Genomic DNA, 15,852 nt, shown 5'->3' with positions numbered 1-15,852 from the left:
GAAAAACTTACCTGCTAATATAATATTAAAAACTAAATCCTAGCCGGGTGTGGTGGCGCACGCTTGTAATCCCCACCCTTGGGAGGCTGAGACAGGAGGCTCGCACAGGTTCGAAACCAGCCTCAGCTACTTAGTGAGGCGCTCAGCAACCTAGTGAGACCCTGTTTCCAATAAAATATAAAATAGGTCTGGGAGTATAGCCCGGAGATAAAAAACAAACAACAACAAAAAAAAAACCCTTGGGTTCCATCCCTAGTACCACACACACACAAAAAAAAAACTAAATCCTAATCTGGAGAAAGATGCTTTCCTTGTAAAAAGTTGACATATATAACATTATCTTAACTGCCTATCTTAATGTTTTAACTACATATCAAAACCAGATTAATACGTTATGCATCTTTAATGTATTTTAAATATTCAAGAGTCTGATACAAGTTTACCAAACTAAAAATATTTTTATATTTCAAAAAATTCACTTAGTATTACAAGAATAAAATTTTGTTGTTGTTTTGGTGGTACTAGGGGTGGAACCCAGGGGCTTTCTACCTCCAGGCTATACTCCCAGACCTATTTTATACTTTATTTGGAAACAGGGTCTCACTAAGTTGCTGAGAGCCTCACTACGTAGCTGAGGCTGGCTTTGAACCTGTGCGATCCTCCTGTCTCAGCCTCCCAAGCACTGGGATGACAAGTGTGCACCACCACGCCCACTACACACCTCCTTTAATAGTGCAATTGCTTCTTCTTAGTTTACAAGTATATAAGTGAGATGACCAAGTCCCTAAATACCTTTCTTCATCTATCTTATATATCTCCATCATAACAATGGTTAAGGGCCTAAGTTTTCAAGTCAATCTAATCTGGACTCAAGTTCCAATCTTCCTTAGCGTTCTATGACCCTGGGGGGGGGGCGGGGGGGTCACCATGCCTTAGCTTCTTCATTTATAAAGTAAAGATAATAACAAATCCTACATCCTAAGGTATGTACAAAGGATAAATATAGCATGCCAAGTGCTACAGAATGCCTGGTACACATAGCAAATTCTTAGCAAATGGTAGTTTAAAATCCAAGCCAGGCATGGTGGCACGTGTCTGTAATCCCAGTACTTGGGAGGCTGAGGCAAGAGGATTGCAGGTTCAAGACCAACCCTCAGCAAGTTAGCAACTTAGTGAAACCCTGTTTCAAAATTTAAAAAATAAAATAGGACTGGGGACTAGCTTGGAAGTAGAGTGCCCTGGGTTCAATTCCCAGTAACATCAAAAAAAAAAAGGAAAGAAATCAGAGCAGTTAAATAAAAGCTTTCTAGTCAAATCAATATTAAATGAAGAGAATCTTAAACTAAAAATTCTTTTAAAATCCTATTTATTTTTATTTATTTCATTTTTGTGGTACTCGGGATTGAACCCAGAGGCATTCTACCTCCAAGCTAACCCTCAGCTCTATTTTTTTTTTATCCTCTATTTTGGTGGTGGTACTGGGTTTCCTGGAAACCCTTCTACCTCCAGACTACACTCCCAGACCTGTTTTTTATATTTTTATTTGGAAACAAGGTCTCTTAAGCCAGCGAGACTGGCTTCGAACTTGTGCCATCCTCCTGTCTCTGCTCCCAAGCACAGGGATTACAGGCGTGCACCACCACGCCTGGCTTTTTATCCTTTATTTTAAAACAGGGTCTCACTAAGCTGCAGAGGGCCTAAGTAGCTGAGGCTGGCCTCAAATCTGCAATCTTCCTAATCCTCCTGTCTCAGACTCTCAAGTAAAGGGATTACAAGTGTGTGCCACCACGCCTACCATATTCTATAGTGGTATACTCACCACTATATATATATATATTTTTTTTTTTTTTCTTTGCAGTACTGGGGATAAAACCCAGGAACATTCTACCTCCAAGAGACACCTCTGGACATATTTTTTATTTTAAAACAGAGTCTCACTGAGTTGTAAAGGGCCTAAGTAGCTGAGGCTGGCTACAAACCATGATCTTCTTGTCTCAGCCTTCCAAATGCTGGGATTACAAGCGTGTGCCATCATGCCCAGCAAACACTACATTCTTAAAGAACAAAAGTTATTTATGTATGGATTACAGCTTCTAAAACCAACAGTTCTAAAATGATTAAGCTGACTGGTTTTAAAAATGACCTAAGTGAGGTAATAGGAAATTACAAAAATAACAGAAATTTTAAATGCTATAATACAAGCTATTTTTACTGATAATGAATGTAAGACTTCTGGATTGTACGCAATTTGGTTATGGAGTGTCATATGCTCAGATTAGAACCTACAGCTGCTTATTTCTTTAATTCTCATTTTTTAATTCTTATTTCTTTAATTCTAACAGAATCTGGGCAAAAGAAAAATTGAAAACAGCACAAATCTACCTGGCTGATTGAAAAAGCAAGACCTAAGTACTGAAAGGTACGGCTAATATGGACAGCAAAGACAGAGGAAATACACCCTGAACTGAGGCCACAATCAAGAGGCATTTAACTCCAAGTCTGGAAGTGGGGAACCAAGGCATCAAGTCCCAGAAAGACTGGCCTTTAATTCAGGGTAAGTCAGGTTCATCTCAGCTGCTGTTTGTATATAAGAGCAGAGAGTAAGACGAGACATGAAATTATACCTAATTGAGGTTTTTATCTTTTTTTTTAGTCTTAAATGGACTCTTCGATAATCCATTCTACTGAGCAACATTAAGTTCAACCATTTTAGTATTTACTCTTCTGATAACTAAGCCTAAACCCAGATCAAACTCCAAAACTCAAGTAAAATGGTGTTCTTAAGCCAGGTGCATTGGGGCATGCTTGTAATCCCAGCTCTCAGGAGGCTAAGACGGAGGATCAGGGTCTTCTGGCAGCCTCAGCCACTTGGAGGCCTTCACAACTCAGTGAGAACTGTTTCAAAAATGTAGGGCTGGGGGAGTAGCTCAGAGGTACAATGCCCCTGGGTTCCATCCCCAGTACTGGGGGGTGGGGGGCTTCTTGACAGTTGACAGTTATCTTCTTTACCATCTCGTGGCAATTACCTAGATTCTAGATTTTACACTATCAGCCAATTTCAGGAAATAAAAACTAAAGTTATCAAGTAATGACAAGTGTTAATTAGAAAATGATTCATATTGGGCATAGTGGCACATGCCTGTATTCTCAGTAGTTGAGAGGCTGAGACAGAAGGATTGCAGGCTCAAGTCAGCCTCAGCAACTTAGCAAGATCCTATTTTCAAATAAAAAATAAAATAGGGCTGGAGAGGTATAGCCCAGAGATAGAATGCCCCTGGGTTCCGACCCCAGTACCACACATACACACCAAAAAGAATATGATTCATAATTATCAATATACACTATTAACAACTAGTACTTTCTAGTTTCTACACCAAATCCTAAACCAATTATCAATACTATTTAAACAAAAGAGCTCAGCTCCACGCCTGAAGTTTTATTTATAAACATTCTCATTGATATGGTAACTGCCTAAATTTTTAACTAGAAAATATCTACATATCCCTTCAAAGATCAATATAATCTTTTTATCTTAAACTGTATTACTAAATGATATAATATAAAGCATTTAGTTACCAGTACAAAGTTAACTTTGTACTTTGTAATAAAGGAAATTATTAGATTCTAACTCTTCTTGTCTGCTTAAAACTGCTATCAACACTAAGAAAATGTAAATATCCCTGTGAACCTTTTCATCAAATAGCTACAATTCTCCTAACACCCACTACTGAGCTGCCCCTGTGCTCCGACAGCACAGTAAAACCCTCCTGTATTACAGGAGCCAGAGTGCTATAGTTATTTACTAACATGTCATTATTCCATACTAGACTCAAGCTTCATGGGACTATTATCATTTTCACACTTTACATATTCAAATATCTATAGTAGAACATTCAAATACCAGGTCAATAAAATCTGAGTTAAATAAATAAAATGAAGATCAAAGTGTGCTTTGTGGGGGAAGGGTACATCTGTTGTAAGTTTACTGGGGAAAGGGGAGTTGAATTTAAAATATTCACATAAAGGTCTCTCACTCTGAAGATGGTCTGCATTCTCATTTGAATGTGTATTACCTGCTTTCTTAAATAAATCTATGCCTCAAAAATATTCATGTAGAGATTATTTGTGATTAAGGTAAATCAATTATTCAACCATAAAGCTAGTTATTTTAATATTCTGTGGAAATCAGGCTGGTGGCACTCACCTGTAATCCCAGTACTTAAGGATACCGAAATAAGAGGGTTGCAGGTCCAAGGCCATCCTATGCAACTTAGCAAAGCCCTGCTTTAAAAAAAAAGGGGGGGGGCCTAGGGGCATAACTCAGAGGTAGAATGCCCCTAGGTTCAATCTCAAGTACCAAAAATAAATTTAAAAGTTTTGTAGAGCTTAATCAGAATTCCTCTATGAGCATGTAGCTGTGACATATCTTTATATGGAGACCCTAAAAGGACAACTTCCACTCTGCATTCTCCAGCAGCTCATATTTACTTTCTTTGAAGCCACTGTCCACAGGAACCAAGCAAGCCCTTCCACCTACCCCTGACTCCTCACATCCAATTAGCATAATTTCTACCAGAGCCAACAGCTTTTCTCCTCCTTTCTGGGAGGATTCTCCTGGTCCTACAAGACACTGGAGCCCTTGCTTCCAAATCTCCCACCTCCACCAGACAGATGTGCAAGAAAGATCTCTTAAAAACCAAACAGCAGTCCAGAGTGATGGCGCACGCCTACAGTCCCAACTTCGTAAGAGGCTGAGTCAGGACAACGTTGGAGTTACCCAAATATTAGAGACCAGCCTGGACAACACTGCCAGATCCTGTCTCAAAACACCACCACCAAATAGCACTTGAAACACTTAAAGCCAATGTTCCGGAGTCACTGTAGGTGGTTACCAAAACCTAAGCTTTTGTAATTGTTTTATTATAAAAATGTTCTGAATCTTAAGTAATCTGACAGTGTAAACTTTCAGGACTTCAATTTCTATGTTGATGACTGTTATGGCTATGGAGAACCACTAAATAGTTCAGTTGCTCAACAACTTTGATACTTCAAATTAATCTCAAATGATAAACAAGTCAGAATGTAAACCTGTCAAATCTAGTAACTACACAAAGTTCTTAGTGAAATTTATGACAATAAACACATGTACCCCTGCCTCATTCTCATTAACCTAGAAATGAACTTTACTTGACATTACAATAAACTTGGAGAAAACTAGCTGGAAGAGTTTGCCACATGTTTGAGTCATTAACAGAATGAATATTAATAGCCTCAAAAAATATCTCCAGTGTGTCTCTAAGAGGGAGGAGGTCTGGAAAAGAATTCTGCAACTGATGTCCTCCTCAAGCAGCTGACTAATAATACACAGCGCCACTGACAGTCCTCCACTAGTGATTAGTACTGCACAAACTGAACTCCTGCCCCAAACAGGCTTATCCCAAGGCAAATAAGGCAAACAGGTTTCAGACTCCCCCTGACATACTTTTTTTTTAAAGCCAAGTTTTAGAACAATGATAACTCTTAATCTTGCAGACCAAGTCTTTTCGGTTTAATAGTATAACATGAAGATTTCACATAAGTACATAATTGATCATACTTAAGAATGGACTTATAAATAATATTTGGGGTATGTTAAGAACAGTACTATGGAAGTCTGACTTTCAATTCTGACTTATCGGAAAAGCTACTTTCTACTTCAAAAATGCATAAAATTAATTATATGCAATATAAATGCTTTTGTAGAGCAGAATTTTTTTTAACAAATTGTTACTGTTTAAAAACTTTCAAAAGCTTTGAACAAACCAGAACGCCAACTAGTTAGTTTCAGGTACTTAAATATCTCATGGAGTTTTTCTCCTCCACTAAAAATATTTGTATCATATGTACTAACAACACAGCAAATGCCAACTGAGTTGTTTTTCTAAACCTTCGGTTTTTGCAATAACTGCCCTAAAATGTTCTGTGGTAATTCTTCAAGTCCAACAGTGTAACCAAACTTAATACTTCAATACTAAAAACTGTCCTAATTCACAAAGATCTTAGTATTGATCAAGTGTTTTCCCTGTCAATAAAACAAGCCCTAGAAAGCATAATTGCCTTCCAGTGAACCCCTGCTTAAGTTTGCCTGATGCCAAAAATATTTCCTCCCTCTAAAATCCAAACCTCTTCATTATTTAAACAAAAGGTTAAGTAAATGAGCACTAGTTATTCAAGAATGAAAAATTTATACAATAAACCTGAAAGCCTCACTTTATTATATTCTACTAACATGTTTCATTTCTAAACTATTCCAGTAATTCTTAATTACTAACTATATCCTTTCAAATCCGACTTTGAAAATGAATCTACACTGTTGTTACTTTATTTTCACAATACCCATATATTCAGAATGGAAAATAAATTCACATTGATTTCAGTAAAACAAGTGATCTGGTAAAACAAGTGTTTTGAAAGCTATCTAAAAGGAATTTTTAAAATGTACTAAATAGTGGGGGAAGGAGACCTGTTCTAAATTTTAAAAATTTCCAACCTCTTCAGTAGGAAAACGAGAAAGGGATGGTGGTGTAAGATAATGAATCTACAACTTAATACTCTTGGCTCCTGGAAACATCTAAATGGTAGTCATCAAAGTATAATTTTTTTGTGTAGTATGAAATCAAACCCAGAGGCATTCTACCTCTGTGCTAAATCCAGCCTTCTTTTTTATTCTGAAACAGAGTCTCACTAAATTACCATTCCTTGCTGGCCTCAAAGCTGCAATCTTCCTGTCTCAACCTCCCAAGCACTGGGATTACAAATAAGTGCCACACATCCAGCTTTATACCTTGTAGGCTTTTTGTTTTGGATTGTTTTTGCTTTTTTTGTGGTACTGGAGACTGAACTCAGAGGCGATCGACCTCTGAGTTATACCTCCCCCCTGCCCCTTTTTATTTTTTATTTTGAAACGACCTAAGTTGTTGAGGGCCTAAGTTGCTGAAGCTGGCCTTTAGCTGGAATCAATCCTCCTGTATCTGTGCTAGCACTGGGATTACAGGTGTACCACACCTACCTTGAAAGTATAATTTTAATGGGAATCACATACTAATTTCTAAGGAAAACCTGTCTCTTAAAAGTGAGCAAATTTCTGGGTCAGGTGCTGAAAGCAAAATGGAATCTTAGTCTAAAAATCCATTAAAGTTGTAATATGGGTTGTAGAACTTCTCTATCCTTAACACAAACACAAAACGAAGGCATGTCACTTTTTTTAGGCTGATGACTTTAAATCCAAGGAAAATGGTCCTTTTTCCACATCTGCCAATTCTTAATGTCTCTGGATATTTCTGCATACTCACTAATTAACTGAACTTCACCGGTAAGACACTAATGATGGTGGGAATACTCCAGAGACACCCACAACCTCAGAACTGAAAATATTTTGAGAGCTGCCAAAAGAACGAGGGAAGGGGAGGGGGTGCGCAGAGAAAGAACGTGGCGGGTCGGGGAGTTGCGCCCAGCTTCGCACACTTACTGGTTTGCTAGGGTACACGTGAGACAGATGCGTTTTTAGTTTCCCCACGGTCCAGTTCAAGAAGCAGCTAATAGTCTGGTCACGGTATTTCTGATTCGGTGCTTTAATGATGAGAGTCACAGGAATCTCCATCCCACTCTGATCCATGGTGGCCCCGAAGTCGGACCGTCGACCGGAGCAGCAGGGACGCCCTCCGGGGCCCGAGGGTGACGCCGGCGCCGCGGCGAGCGGACGGAGCGAGTTCTCAGCACTCGGGGTCCGAGCCGGTGGCGGGCGCGTCGGGCGGCGCCAAGGCCATCGCCGGCTGCGGGTGGGCCGGGGCGGCGCCTGGGCGCGGCCGTGCGCGGCTCGCCGCCAGTCGGGCTGGCCGGCTGGGTGCGGAGGGCGGCGGCGGTGGGCGCGGGGGTGGGCGGCGGCGGTGGGCGCGGAGGAGGGCGCGCCGCCGGCCCCGCCCCGCCCGCCGCGGCCCCGCCGCAACGCAACAAGGCCCGACGCGCCCGGCGGCCTGGCGGCGGCGGCCCGGGCGAGGCGGCTGCGGGGCCGGCGGCGTCCTCCGCGGCGGCCGCTCCCCTCCGCGGCTCGGCGGCGCGGCGGCGGCAGGTGGAGGAGGGCGGGGACCGCGCCCGCCCGCCGCGAGCGCGCCGGTGGCGGTGAGGAGGGTCCGGGTCCCGGGAGCCGGAAGCCGCGGGCGGAAGTGCGTCACGCGCGGCCCCGCCCCCGGCCCCGCCTTCCCGGCGCCCCGCCCCCGGCTTCCGGCCTCCGGCGCGCTCCGCGGCGCGGGCGGCTGCGGCGGGTCCGCGCCCTGGAGCTGCGGGAGGCCGGCGCCCGGCCGCGCTCGGCTCTGCGAGAGGGAAGCCTTCCGCTGCGGATCGGGCTTCGGCGCCACGCGTCCGCGGCTGCAAAGCGCCGTGCCCGGGGCCACGGGAGAGCGCGGGCCTGCGGAGTGCAGGGTGTCAGTTTAACCCCAGACCACCTGTGGGCCCCTCTGGACCTCCTCCAGGGACCGGGACTGCAGACCCGACTGCGCGCTGATGCGTCAGCTATCCTGTACAGCAAGATAGAGACCGAGCGGGCCCGTAAACCCAGGAGTGGGAGGCAAGACAAAACCGTAAGTTGGAGGCCAGCCCCAGGACTTAGTAAGACCCTGTTTCAAAATGAAAACCGCGTGAGGTGTAGCGCAGAGAGGTGTACACTGCCCCCGGGCTCAGTGCCTGGAACCAGGTTTATATGTGCGCATACACACGTTTACATATTTTTTTTTTCCTGGAGTGTGACAGTCTCTCAAATTCATGCAGCTCTTTCTCTTCACTGAAGTTAACAGCACTGAGGACCTTAGTGTCTGCTCTAACGGTGGAATGATTTTTCCGTTTTATAGTTTTAGACATTAAAACAAGGCCACCACCTAACTAGATTATTCCCCGAAGTTTGCATGGATTTAGGAATCAACGTAATAAAGTTGTTTCAGTGTGAATTTTCCCAGCTCCAAACTTCGACTTACAGTGTAACGGTTGGTAATACAGGTGGCTTCGGAGAGCCGCTCTCTCCCGTCTCAGTTTCAGGATGGTTTCAAGCTGCCACTGGATTTTTGACCAACAGATAATTATTTCACTCAGTGTGAATGAAGCAGGATCCCTCAAGCCCTGCCCCCCCACAGCACTTTGACTTCATGGTAGGTTACCTTACACACCTTAGCTGTACCCTCCCAAGTGCTCTTCTGAAAAAAGAATGAAGTTCCCTCCATTTCCAGTCATGGAATGGCCACAGCTCACTGTGACTTGGGTTTTCTGTGGTAGACTCCGTGCTTCGTCACTGTAGAGCATGGGAGACACACACAAAACTCCCTAGGAACTGATAAAGCAACCTGTTGGACATGTCAGTTGTGTAGAGCATGGGACGTAATCTCAGGACAAAGTAACTTGTTTTGACATACCAACATAGAGCTCAGACCAACATGCTTGTGCTGCAGTTGATAACATGGATCATAAATCTTTTCCTGTCCTGCTTTTGATGGACTTACATCATCAATACATTTATGGAAATGACAAGTGCCTGGTAAGGTTTCAAAAGCCTTCTGAGAACACTTGGAATTACCTATAGGCATCCTTAAAAAAAAAACAGCATCCTTTTCATTCACAGCACACTGAGCTAGGGCTTATGTCACAATGAGTCCGCTGTGCGGATGACTGACCCAGCAACTCTGCTCCTGCCCTGCTCTTTGCTGCCCGAGGCTCAGTGTGACTCTTCAGCCTTCTAAATGTCCAGACCCACTTCAGAGTCTCCTCTTCCATTTCCTGGACTTGGTTCATTAAATCTCCTGCCCCTTCTTGTTCATAGCTTGGTGTTTGATAATTATTTGAAGTGCTTGAATGGCAGAATTTGTATTTTGTTTAGCATACTTGTTTGACCTAAATTGTTAGACTTATTAGTGTCAAGTGTATCATTTGATGCTCATCTCTAGCTAATTGCCATTAGCAAAGCAGCCACCCAGGCATCTGAAACTAGTTTAACCTTACTTATGGAACTTACTAATAATTTCCCATGTGCTTGAGTGTCAAATAAACCTCATGACGTTGTGGAAAGACACATTGTGTGTGATGGGACTTACCGGTCTTAGGACCTTGCAGTCCATTGCACTGGACAGTCACCCTAATAGAACCTTAATTCTAGCCTAAAATACTTTTTTTCACACTCCCTTGCAGCCAGGTATAGCCATTTGACCCTGTTCCAGACAAAGAGATGAAATTTGAAGTTGCTATTGGGATTCCTGGGAATGCTTTCCAATGGATAAACTCTACGGACTAGAACTCATTATTGTTCCCGTCTGTCTTCCTGGAGACATGTTACACTGGAGGTACAGCCACCACAGTTTGCTCCTGAAGAGCAAAAGTCTGCATACCAAGATGGCAGAACAGAAAAATTGAAAGAGGCTAGGGGTGTTTGGTGGTTTTGTTTCTTTGGTTGGTTGGCTTTGTTTGTTTGGGTTTTTTTTCTTTCTTTGTAGCGTTGGGAATTAAACCAAGGGGCATTTTACCTCTGAAATATACTCCCAGCCCTATTTCATTTTTGTTTGGCAACGGGGTCTAAGTTTCTGAGAGCCTCACAAAATTGCTGAGGGTGGCTTCAAACCCGTGATCTTCCTGTCTCAGCCTCCTAAATACTGGATCACAGCATGTACCACCACACCTGGCTGAGGCTAGGTTTTGAGTGACATTGTCGCACCACCATGTAATCTCTTCCCAATCTTCCTTAAGACGTATTTATGTCAAATTCTTCGTTAAGCCAGAAAGCCTCCACAACCACCACTCCCCATTTCTGTAGCTCCTGTCACTTATTTCAGTGACTCAGATCCAGGAATCCTTTAGGGGTGAAGTGGCCATCTCACTAAGTACTAGAAAATATACATTCTTAATGAAATGTACATTAACAGTGAAAACAGTGTGCATTTTACAATGTTAGACACTATTTAAAGCAGTCAGCCAAGGGTAGTGGTACCTGCCTACAGTCCTAATACTTTGGAAGCTGAGACAGAAGGATCACAGGTTCGAGGCCAGCCTCAGTAACCTAGTGAGACCCTGTTTCAAAATTAAAAAAAATAAAAAGGGTTAAAAAAAAATAAAAAGGGTTGAGAGTGTAGTTCGGAGGTAGAATGCCTCTGGGTTCAATTTCCAGTACAAAAAAAAAAAAAATCAATGTCCACCAAAGGCTCACTGTTATGGTCAAAAACATTAGAATTCTAATAACATTAAAGAAATTGAAATATATGGGTATAGAGTATCAGACAAAAATTTTAACTTTATCACCACTTGAATTGAATAGGTACCTAAATTTGTTTTTATGATTTTGAACTAAGCCACAATGAAGGCAGTATATAAATATCCCATTTTGTTAAAATATGTATATATGGATCAGTGGATGAAAGAGTAATTCCCAGAATGTTGAGAGTATTTAACCTGCAATTTAGGATAGAAATAATAATCATTACTGAAGAGATACAAGATAGTGCCAGTTGGTGAGAGGCTCTGATGAACATCAATATCCTACATAAATCACCCAACGCAATGCAGGTAAGAATTGGAAGTGTGAAAGAACAATTGCACATCTCTGTTATAATTTGACACTATGACAGAAGCTAATGGGAATTCCTACAGTACAGTGGCAACAGATAATACATTATTCACGATTTTTTTTTTTTTTTTGCAGTATGGGGGATGGAACCCTGGGGTATGCTACCACTGAGCCACACCCCCAGCCCCATTTTTTATTCTTTATTTTTAAAACAGGGTCTCACTGAGTTGCAAAGGACCTAAGTATCTGAGGCTGGCGGCAAACCACGATCCTTCATCTCAGCCTCCCAAATGCTGTAATTACAAGCATGAGCCACCACACCCGGCTCATGATTGTTAATAAATGCACTTGAACAATATTAATAAGCCAGACGTGGTGGTACACGCTTGTAATCCCAGCATTTGGGAGGCTGAGACAGGAGGACTGCGGTTCAAGGCCAGCCTCAGTGAGGCCCTTTGCAACTCAGTGAGAGACCCTGTTTCAAAATTAATGAATAAAAAATAGGGCTGGGAGGCCGGGCGTGGTGGCGCATGCTTGTAATCCCCACACTTGGGAGGCGGAGACAGGAGGATCGCACAGGTTCGAAGCCAGCCGTGCTGGCTTAAGAGACCCTGTTTCCAAATAAAAATGTAAAAAATAGGTGTCTGGGAGTGTAACCCAGAGGTAGAAAGGTTTCCAGGAACCCCAGTACACCAAAATAAAAAATAAAAAATAGGGCTAGGGGTATAGCTCAGAGGTAGAATGCCCTGGGCTCCATCTCTACTACTGCATATATATCCAATACACATAAACTAGTTTAAGGAATTCAGGGTAATCTCTGCCCAATCTCTGTTACTTTTTGTTAACAAAGTAAAAGAGAAGTTTAAAGAAAACTATTTGTAAGAATAAGAAGTGATTTCCAGTATTTTTGGACTTCTTACTCCTAATTCTTTTAATTGTCGAGGTGGGTAGGAGAACAGCTAGAAAAGCCTATATTGATTCATTCTGTGCAATTCCAGATTCTTTTAAAAATTCAAAGAAAATCAAGTGCTTGTTACTGAGCTTTTCTTACTAAAATGTGAAGTGCCTTCCAGGAAGTAAAAATGCTATCTCAATGTTGGTTGGTATATTTGAGTTGCTTCTTTTGCTTGGTTGCTCTCTTGGGAGAAAGCACATCGGTCATGTGATGATCCTGCAGTTACAGCTTTCAAAGGTGATGTTGGCCATCTGGCTTCTGGTTCCTTTCAATTCCACTCCCACTGCTCTTGTCGTTTGCCAACATACTGTGGCACAAAGTGTCTCATCAGACCCCAATCAAGTGTATTGTCGAAAAAAATGAAAACCTATAATGGAAGCCTGGGAAAACTAGTTAATTTAAACACTGTGCTTTAAAAATCTTAATTGGCTCCAGATGTTGGATTTAAACCATCTTCTGGGAAGTGTAGGGAAGAGCCCAGCGTGGTAGCTCGTGACTGTAGTCTCAGTGACTCAGAAGGCTGACACCAAGAATGACTTGAGCCCAGGAGCGCAAGACCAGCCGGTACAACACATTTTTGTTCATTTGGTTTGTTTTTTTGTGTTTGTTTTTTTGTTCATTTGGTTTGTTTTTTCTGGAGCACTCGACCTCTGAACTACACTCACAGCTAATTTGGGGTTTTGTTTTAAAATAGGATCTCACGCCGGGCGTGGTGGCGCACGCTTGTCATCCCCGCACTTGGAAGGTGGAGACAGGAGGATCGCACAGGTTCGAAGCCAGCCACGCTGGTTTGAGAGACCCTGTTTCCAAATAAAAAAGTATAAAAATAGGCCTGGGAGTGTAACCAAGAGGTAGAAGGGTTTCCAGGAACCCCAGTACCACCAAAAAAATGAAAATAAAAATAAATAAAATAAAATAGGATCTATGTTTCTGAGAGTCTCGCTAAATTGCTGAGGCAGTCTTCAGACCTACAATCCTCCTGTCTTAGCTTCCCGTGTACTGGGGTGACAGGCATGAGCCACTACCCCTGGTGACTTACTGTGTCTTGAAAGAAAACTATACATGTGTTAAATGCCAAATGTATGTTTTGAGTGATGCATTATCTCTAATGAGCTCTCAGAACAGCCTTAAGAGGTAATGACACTGAAGCTCAGAGTGTCTTGCCACAGTTCCACAGCTGATAAGTTCCAAATGAGTTTTTATTCTACTATACTTTGCATTCTTTTCATCACATTGAACTTTCTTGTTTAAAGATATTCATGGATAACAAGACCCATTCAAGAGAAAATGCCTTTCAGGAACAACATCTTAGAGGTCATCTGACGGGTCCAGCCCATCAGCGGTGGGGCTGAGAGGGAAGGTTGAGTGCCTACAGCCCCGAACAACAGCAACGCATGGAGCCGGGAGCCGAGTCAAGCAGGAGCTCGTTTATTCTTCTTCAAGCAACATATATATAGCACAAAACCACAAGGGGAATTTCCACTAAGGAAATAGCCTAGCCTATCAGGATAAAGATCACCTCTTGACGGACCCAGCATGTAGCTTGCAGCCAATCCCAGGTCAGTACACGAGCCATTCATGTGTGCGGAAGCTCCTTTAAAGGTAAAAAGAGAAAAACTACTCAGTCTCCCTACCCATAACAAATGGGGAAACCACGCCTTCGTAACTTCCTCCAGGCGCCGTCTTAGCCCCTTTTCTGTGGAAGTTCTTAAACTTTACCTAAGGCTTAGCCTGCAGGCCGCTCAGGCCAAGGGAGGCTGCATCCCTTTAGGCGCTGTATGCACATGCCCTAACAGTCATCTAGATTAGTTTTCCAGAAACTGCCAGAACCTCTCTCTGAAGGGCCACAAGTCAACTTTGGCCTTCCCCGGGACAGGGAACAACCTAGTTTTTACTGCAGCATGACGCAGTTGTTACACAGCCACAGTTGTTATGAGTAGAAGTCTGCATTCCTGCCATTTGTCAGTAGGCCTACTCTTCCCCTCGGTCAATCCAAAATATGTTTAGTCTTACTCTACCTGCCAGTCCTTCAGAGAGTTGGCTATTAAATGCTCTCTGTGCTTTATCCATACTAAGAAGCCCTGGATCCTTCAACCATCCTTAAGAATAGTTTCCAGAGCTCTCAAAATAGTGACTCACCTTTGGACACACTAGTTTGTAACTATTCTCATGAGTTTTGATGAGCACAGTAGTTCAGACATAGTGTGATTGCCTAAAATAGTCTGCACAATGATATATCTATGTTTCTTTTAGTTTGTGCATTAATGAAAACAAGCGTAAACTGGTTTAACAGTTGGATATGCTGCTTTTCAGGAATTGCATTTCTAGTCAGAAGAGTGACCATTGGTTAAGACAGAAGTTTCTACTTTCTCTGAGGACTCAATCTAGTGGTTTATAATACTTGGACAATATTATAGTATCTCACCCTATGCTTCTTTAGCAGAGAAGTTGGCCAGGGCAGGGGTGTGTGTGCATTTTCATGTACATGTATGTAAATCTCTCTTTAATCTAAATTAAAATTTAGATTAAATTTTATTTATTAAATTAAATTTATTGGTTTCAAATAAATTACCTCCAAAATCTGTAGATCAGAAATTTTAGAGCAGCCTGGCTGGTGGTTCTGGTTTGAGTCTTTCTGTTGAGTCATCCAAAGATGCCATTGGGATTGGAGACACACTCTCCAGGTGGCTCACTCATAAGGCTGTCAGGTTGGTACATCTGTTGGTGTGATGTCTCAGTTATTCAGTTCATGAGCGTCCTCCCATCCCAACATGGTTGCTAGATTCTCTAGAATGAGTGATCCCAAGAAACCACTGTAGAAGCTTCGATGCTTTTTAATGACTTAATCTTATAAAACACATAATGTTTCCTACTCTGTGCTCTATTGGTCACATAGACCAGCCTGAGTCAATGTAAAAGGAGAGTACATATGAATACCAGGAGGTAAGGCGCACGGTCTTCTACTGGAGGCAAGCTGCCATAGCATGCCTTACCAAAGCACAGGAAGTCATAATATAAACCCTGTACCTTATGTATACAACTACCCAAGTCCAAATCCCAACACCAGCATTGCAGTTGTTTTAGAACTGCCTCTCCTCTCCTGGAGCTTGTTCACCAATTTCCTACCCCAAATTTAAGAATTAGTGACTAAGTTGTGGAGGGCCTCAATCAGTAAGTAAGGCTGGCCAGGAACCTGTAATCCTCCTGTCTCAGCCTCCGAAGTACTGAGATTACAAGCGTGCACCACCATGCCTGGCTATTTACTTGCTTTTTGATAGTAGTTAAATCCTTCCAGCTGGTATGAAGTTAAGCTTTGTCAGTAGAG

The 15,852-nt window shown here is 42.5% G+C and overlaps 1 protein-coding gene across 1 annotated transcript in view; it reads right to left on the bottom strand.

Annotated features, from left to right (window-relative positions):
* The window catches only part of HERPUD2 (HERPUD family member 2), a gene marked incomplete at both ends in the record, with an annotated part of 36,807 nt that extends 29,153 nt beyond the window's left edge, over positions 1–7,654 (bottom strand). The window contains one exon of the mRNA XM_080701000.1: positions 7,508–7,654. Coding sequence (XP_080557126.1) covers positions 7,508–7,654 — 147 coding nt within the window. The remainder of the gene's footprint in view (positions 1–7,507) is intronic.
* Positions 7,655–15,852: the final 8,198 nt, after the last annotated feature.

This window comes from Muscardinus avellanarius (assembly GCF_963383645.1).
Source record: "Muscardinus avellanarius genome assembly, chromosome: 9".
Lineage (NCBI taxonomy): Eukaryota > Metazoa > Chordata > Mammalia > Rodentia > Gliridae > Muscardinus > Muscardinus avellanarius.
The sequence above is the reverse complement of the archived record's forward strand: the minus strand, read 5'-3'. Positions and strand labels throughout refer to the sequence as shown.